Consider the following 7,968-nt stretch of genomic DNA (forward strand, 5'->3'; position numbering starts at 1 on the left):
GTAAATGTACAGTATAAAGTAGAACAGTAGAGAATACCGGATAGTGTATTTAAAAAAATCTTGCATGAAATTGCATGTTAGTAAATGTGATTAGTGTTAGAAAACAGTGAAACAGTTTTCCAGTGTTGTCACTATGACATCACTTCCTGTAATATATCGGCACTATAGTTCTTTAACAGATATATAGCATACGGTTCGCAATTCGGTCACTTTAAATGCTTTCCAACGCCAAGGCCACGTGTTCAGCCCAGGGGATTTCAGAAACAAATGTATAGTACAAAGCAATGTATGTCGCTTTTATTAAAAGCATCTGCCAAATCTGTAAATGAGATCATTGTTATACCCTCAAGCAGCTACGCTTTTTATGTATGAGCCATTATCACTATTGATATTAATTGAAATGCACAATTAAAAAACATGATTTTTTATATTTATTTAAAACAGAGTTATCTATTAACCAAACTCTTCATATACAGTATAAACAAACACAATGTGACTGAGAGCAGCATTCCTATTCATGCTCCATTAAATTACTAAAACATGCAAATGTATCTCTCCATGAATGCATCACTTCCTGATCTGGAGCTCTAAGATGGGCCAGAAGGCTGAATAACAGAAGAACCCAGAGAATATTACACATATGCAACAACATTACTGTGCTCTACGCTCAGTGTTATTTTTCAGACATGTAATATTTATTGTTTCGCCTTTGATGCTTTCAGACTTTGTAGTGTTTGGAGCTACTGCAGACTCTTAGAAGTTTAGTTTAATTCAGAATAAAGGATTTCATTTGTTAGGTCAGTGAAATGTAAAAGTTCACCATGATGGCAGGGGTCCATTTAATGTTTTTGTTTGAGGTGAAACAAAAAAATGAAGTGAATTTTGAATATAAGGCAAATATGAATAAAGAGACAATCAATTTTAACATGCAACATAAAAGCAACGCAACACAAAACATTCTAGTAACAGACAACAATGTAACTGGATATGATCACCATTTTACAGAGATTTTGAAGGAAAAGATAAAAAAGCAGAATGGTTTTAAGCGTTTCTCAAGCGTTTAGTCTGAACTTCCTGTGACGGAAAGGAGGAAGATAAAGATCTGGACGATGTCAATGTAGAGGGAAAGAGCTCCAAACACATATTCCTCGGGGCTGATGGTGTGTGCTCGATTTCCAATGAGCAGCTGAGTGTGATAAGCCAAAAACTATAAAAGCACAGGTATATATATATCAATATATATCGAGTATTAAATATTGTAAGAAAGTGAATAAAAAACACGAAATAGTGTTTTGTAAACTCACCAACGTGAATACTATTGCCCCGCAAGCACCATACAGCATGTGTAGCCAAGGTACCTGAGACATAGATTTTTACAGTCAAACAAGCCAATAAGATTGATTTGAACAAACTGTCGAACTTTATGTAATTTACTATTTGTTGCTTATTTGCAAACTTACATATTTAAAGCAAAGTACAATGGATGTTATAATGCCAGACACCAGGAGAACCACACACAGAGCACAAAGCAGGCCGGTACAGGAGGTAAAATCAACCTGATCAGAACAGCAAAAAACAACAACAAATAGAACTGTAACAGCTCCTACATATTGATTGTTGGGTGATAAAAAGTCAAAACTGTTTTAATAAATGTAAAAGTACATTTAGATTTCATAAGTGAAATGAGAGAAAAATATTACAGATATAGATTTGTTTATGAATGCCAGCGAAAATCCATCTTAAAAAGCAACGCACAAAAAACAAATGGGTTTGTCTGAAGGAAGCGGGTGAGGCATGAATGTTTAAAAAGAGACAGACGATCGTTGTAATCAAATACAATGGGTTTATTTTACATGCGGGGACAAAGTCACATTCATAGCTGGTCAGTCCATCACAGCCTGCGGGTTCTGACACAACAGGTCTTACCTTCGTCTGAAAACTGAAGATTGTTACGACTACACACACTATTGCTGTTATCCCAAGAGCCAGGAACACTGCTTTGGTGTCAAAGAAACTGTAAATAATACCAGACAGAGAGAATGCGTACAGATCTCCATCCATAAGGTGTTTTAAACCAATTGAATATCAAATTTATTGACAAGTGTGCCAATATTAATACTGACATTATAATAATATGTATCTAACCTCACCTTGATATTGTTCCTGTCATGAAGGATAAGGCAAGGGTCTTGGGGGAAGAAAATGTTTAAATCAGTTCAAATGTGTAGTTTGCAAAAATGTATAGATGCCTTTGAAGTGAACATAATTGTTTGTCATAAAGAATTGAAACGATAATAACAGCATGCAAGAATGAAGTGTAGAATACTGCAAAGAAATGCTTGATTTCATTGCATATTAAATAAAGAATGTGCAAAAACATTTTCCAAAGACAATTTCCAAAAACTTACATTACTTTAATGCAAAAAAACGGAGCACAATGCTTCAGAGAAACTCCGATCCAAATATCTTTTGAAAGCTTATTAACTGCAATTATTACTCACAAAAACAAGGAGGAGTATTAAATTCCATGGGTGACGTCTCCTAAAAACAGATTTTTAGAAGGTTAGGAGATGGCAAGGTGACTGTATATGTGACCCTAGATCACAAAACCAGTCTTAAGTATCACATGTAAAAAATACACTGTATGGGTCAAAATTATAAATTTTTCTCAGGGTATTAAGTAAAGATCATGTTCTGTGAAGATATTTTGTAAATTTCCTACCCTAAATATATAAAAGCTTTATTTTTGTGAGTGGTTGTATCTCCACCAGATATTGTCATATCCTAACAACCTTTACATCAATAGAAAGCTTATTATGTAATTTTGATTTCTTATAAATTGACCGATAAGACCGGTTATGTTGTCCAGGGTCATATATGATGGTATACTGTACCGTTACTGAACTCACCTTGGTCCTTCACAGCAAACCAGCACAAGATAAGTAACAAGATACACAGGGCTGTGAAAAATACGTTAATGTGAATTCAATATGAATCAAACTAGCAACTATGAACAAACACTGTAAATCAGACTTAAAAGTAGTATAATGTAGCGTAGTGTAGTGTATAGCTCACAATGATGCCCAATAAATGGCAGGATTTTGGATCACAAAAAGACGCAAGGGTTCACTGAATATGAAGAATACACAGACATTTAATTCAATTGATATTCATAATCTATATAATTTACATAGTATTATACTGAAATGTATCATTATTGTACTTACACAAATACAAACACTGCAATGATTGAAGCAGTGACAAAGAGTTGAGCAGATAAAATAAGATAAACCTGTTACAAACATACACAGACAGTTTAGTTAGAAAGAATAAAACCTTTACATAAAATGTTTGTGGTTAAACGTCACAATAAAGTTGTGTTTGTTAACATTAGTTAGTTATTGTAATGGCTAACATAAAAATGAACAATACATCTATAGCATTTATTAATCTCAGTTCATGTTCATTTCAGCATTTACTAATACCTTTTGTAAATCAAGATGTATATCTGTTAATATTAGTTAATGCACCATGCACACAAACAATTGTATTGCTATTAACTAACATTAACAAAGATTAATAATGCTGAAAAACTGCTTATTGTTACTTCATTTTAACTAATGCAGTTACTACTGTTAACAAATACAGCGTTATTGTAAAGTGTTACCGTGTCTGCTCATTGTCTCATGACTTTTATTTAAGATCAAACCCCTAGGACACAGAGATTATATTCTATAATTTATAGTCTGACCTTTCTGATAAAAGCGTGTCGAACTCTCATGCTGTCCCATATGCCAACTGATGAGACGTCCTCTGTATTTCCTACCACCAAACAATATAGGCAAAAACAAACAAAAAACATCATCAGCTCCTTTAATGAGGTACAGTATGTTGTATATACAATGGTCACAAAAAGCATCTCTGCCACACATACAAGTGCACAGTTGTAAGATTTCTGTATAAGAATCATATGAGCGGTATTAGTTTACAGGAATCCGAATCACACAACCACTGTGACTTACTGGGGTTGGATGAAAACATTCCTGGTGTTATGAACGAGGGCATGACAGTTGGCATCGCTGTTGAGGAATATCCTGGACCTTGCCACAGCCCAGCCTGAGGGTGTATGCCAGGCTGTCCCGGGCCCGTGTACACCCCTGGCTCGGCTGGATATCCATAGGGAGGGTATGGGTAGTTTCCGTGTTGCTGTTGGCCATTTGACTGCTGCCTGGACTCTTCATAACTTGGAGGGAGATCTGACTTTAACATTGTAATGGTCCTGGAAGCCCAGGCCATATATTTTAACAAACTGTTTTACAAGTATAACAACAAGATGAGTCATTTATTCATGTGCATGTATAAAAATGTATTTTTTTCTCTACACCTAGACTATACACTTATATCAGATACACTCCTGCCATCATAACCTGATAACTTGCAACTGACAGAAACGTTTAAATAACTTTACATATGAATTATTTATGAGCATAGGGAAGGTTAAACAAAAACATTCATAAATATGTTCATTTAACGCAATAATAATAGATTATATTAATATACACGCATTGTTTATTTTCACAATCAAAGCTATATATTTTGGAATATGTTGTCTTACATAAGCATGATGATTATTATTGTATATTAATGAAAACAAAAACAGTTACTTGCCAATTCAGCTGTCACTCACCCTGAGCAACGGGACTCTTGGAAATACGGAGTTAAATTGACGAATAACTTCTCGATGTCGTCTAGGTAGATGACGCCATAAATAACGCATCTGATGGTGCAGTGACGTGCAGTCTGATTGGCCGGAACTTAGCAACGCGAAATGTAAATGAAGTGAAGTAGGAGGAGCTGCGTCTTCAGTTTCTAATGTCTGCTCTGCACTCAACTATGTTTATTTGACCAAAATACCGTCTTGCATTACCATCACCGTGCCGTTTTCCCTCCTTGTACCGAGATGATGAGTTATTTTCACACGGTGTAACGCGAAGTGCCCGTTATCATTGGTTTATTGTCTTGTGGTAGGACCAGTCAACCAACAGATGGCTCTAAAACACACAACACAGACTGCGTTAAGGGTTAATGACTCTAGTTAGAGTGGGTGAACGAACGGAATTGAACGTTTTATTTATTTATATAGCTATACTCATTAATTCCAAAGTCATTTTTGATCCTCCATAAGATTTGTATAGTATGTACACTTATTAAACGATTAGGCCTACTGTTTTACAGAAATGTTGTTTGTTCACAAATATGAAGGTAAATCAGTAGCAAAACTTGAAGAGCATGTACATTTTATTTTTGTCCTCGTAAAGTATCTGTAAATGTACACTAAATTGTACACTCACAGCCCCAATGTGAAAACTTGTAAAATAAACTGAAGTTGGATGTCGAGATTTGCACTCGTGGAAAAAACTCACAAATCTGTCTTCTGAATTTGAAGTTGCAGAACATTTTTCACAAATGTGTAAACTGGCACAAAATACATTGGCAGGATTAAATGCACAGCACATATTTACACGTTGTCCTAGATTCAGATTTCAATTGCACTTGAAAGCTCAGAGGCGGGAAAAGGCGCGCCATTTGATGACGTCATGTGACTGAGCCACACCGCCCCCTAATGGCAGGAAAATCACGATGAAAGGAGTTTTGAAATGACTAATACAGTATTTAATTTAAGGTGAAACTATAAATCAACAAATTGATTTTCCTTTACTAAAATACTACTTGCTGCCACTTTTTTCCATCTTTGTTCTTCGTCCTTTATTGTATATTTTATTGTTTCTGTACCCCCTCTGCAAAATATAATTCCTGGTATATATGACAAGAAAGGTCTTGAATCTGATAAGGGGGATGTATAAATTAGCAACCTAATTAACAATCGAATTTAGCTGAAGCAAGTTTGCTCATGATAATGATCAATATTAAATAACAGAAAACGTACAGTCATTGTGTAAGGCAATGTTTCACACTGGAATGGTTTATTCTGCGATAAAAACTCGATGCATTATCCTGCAGCTAGAATCACCACACGCGTAAATAACTGTGGGCCTACACTTAATATTGATTCAATATTTTTAAGATCAGCTGTAAAAAAAATCCATTGGAAGTTAACTTCCAGTTAAACCCAAAACCCCCATAGTGTTTATAGTGGCATAGTCAGTCTGGCATTATATTTGAAAACAATATAACGGAATATTGATAGTATATAGAGTGATGTCATTAAAATACATTAAGGAATGTTATCTATAAAATATAGTATAATTCACGGAATAGTTATACATGATAGTATGCATAAGTGTGATGGGTTCGCTTTAGTTGAAAACAGTATTATTTAAAAGATTTTTTGAACAATTATTTGCCAGATCCTTTCATTGTGATTTTCCTGCCATTAGGGGGCAGTGTGGCTCTGCCGCATGACGTCATCAAATGCAGCTCCTTCTATCGCCTCTGAGCTTTCAAGTGCACAGTGCTGTTTTTCCTAAATCTTACACACTCAACTATGCATTAAATCATGGCCATGCGAGCCACAATGACAGTATACCATCTTGGTTTAGGCAAAGCCTAATTTGAGTTGATCTTTATGGACAACTCACAAAAGTGTTTAAGTACGAAAACAACCAGAAATGTTAACCGAGAAGCATAGCAGCAACTTTAATACTAGCTTGTGGTGCCTTGAAAATAATAAAATGCATTTTATGGCTTTGACTTTTCTATCTGGTAATCCCTAAACCACCTATGTTGGAAAACATTATCTGTGTCATAGGTTGTAGAGATTGTGAATATGTAGGAGACCCATATCCCACCCTCATATAATTCTGCAGATGCATGAAGGCATTGAGTCTGTAATGCCCTGCAGAAGACCTGCTTATCAGAGTCCTGCAGGAGTCAGAAACTGCTTCATTCTCACATCTCTGAATGCTCTTATGATGTGTAAGTGAAATCCCCCCTGACTACAGTATACCGGACACAGACGTTTATATGAACATCAATACTATTTCTGATAGGCCTTTACCTGAGTGTGGTAGTTGTTTTCTTTATGTGTTGAACTAAGCGGCAATAAACTGTGGCTACATGGTAAAATAGTTTTTTTTATCTCCTCATAACTAATAAGCATGTACATGAAGCTGTATTTGAAAGTTTAAAATGTAAAGATAATGTAAAAGATTGTGCCTGGGGTTTTAACAGCTTAACCATCTGTCCTACGATTAGAATCCTAAAATGTGGAATGAATGTTGGTTCACGACTGTGCTGTTTTCCACTGCATGTGTAGGTTTTGTTATTTGAGGTTTATATATTCTATTGTTGGTTTCATATAGGACAATAAAAACTATGATAGGGATAATCATCACATCCCCATGTGTAGGCTAGCAAGATTAGTAAGATTTTTCTGCCTGCGGTAGCTCTGAGCTTCAAAAAAACCCAGAATATCATTCTTTGCCTGGAAGAATATGAATAAAAATAAAATATGGTTAAGTCCATAGACATATAATACATGAACACCGCATTCAAAGCCTTTATCCGCTGCTGCGATACGTCAACAACGCCACCATATTAATGAGGGCAAAATCCCACTTAATCAATAGAAGTGAATAGGAGAGCTGAGCTTTTTGGGCATTTAAAGCACAACATTTCCGCACGTTAAAAAATGAAATCAGACCAAATACAAAAAAAAAAAACGCATATGAAAGCTCCGGGCTCTATTTACAGAGACCAAATTTAGAATTTAAACTTAATTGTTGTCATAAGGAATTGTGACACAAATTAATTGTGCCTGTAATTCAGGAGAATCCACTAGATGGCACTATGTTCAGTGATTTGTTATGGATAAAATTACAAGACAAGCAACATAACAAAACAACTCATGTAGAAGTATCAGTCGAAAATAAAATAAAGACATGGAGATTGTTTCTGAGTTTTATTTGAATCATAAAAAACACCCGATGTTATATCATTTAATTTACA

At 35.2% G+C, this 7,968-nt stretch overlaps 1 protein-coding gene across 1 annotated transcript; it reads right to left on the minus strand.

The window, feature by feature from the left end:
• Positions 1-282: 282 nt before the first annotated feature.
• On the minus strand, positions 283-4,775 carry LOC306898941 (protein lifeguard 3). Its single transcript, XM_079464849.1, has 12 exons — positions 4,669-4,775; positions 4,023-4,279; positions 3,752-3,822; positions 3,228-3,292; positions 3,076-3,129; positions 2,910-2,960; positions 2,502-2,541; positions 2,151-2,188; positions 1,927-2,014; positions 1,461-1,556; positions 1,305-1,358; positions 283-1,207 (listed from the first exon to the last, which is right to left on the minus strand). Exons 2-12 carry the CDS (start codon positions 4,267-4,269, stop codon positions 1,061-1,063), a joined length of 951 nt encoding a protein of 316 aa, XP_079320975.1. The 5' UTR covers positions 4,270-4,279; positions 4,669-4,775; the 3' UTR covers positions 283-1,060.
• Positions 4,776-7,968: the final 3,193 nt, after the last annotated feature.

The sequence above is a fragment of the Barbatula barbatula genome (assembly GCF_947034865.1).
Source record: "Barbatula barbatula genome assembly, chromosome: 9".
NCBI lineage: Eukaryota > Metazoa > Chordata > Actinopteri > Cypriniformes > Nemacheilidae > Barbatula > Barbatula barbatula.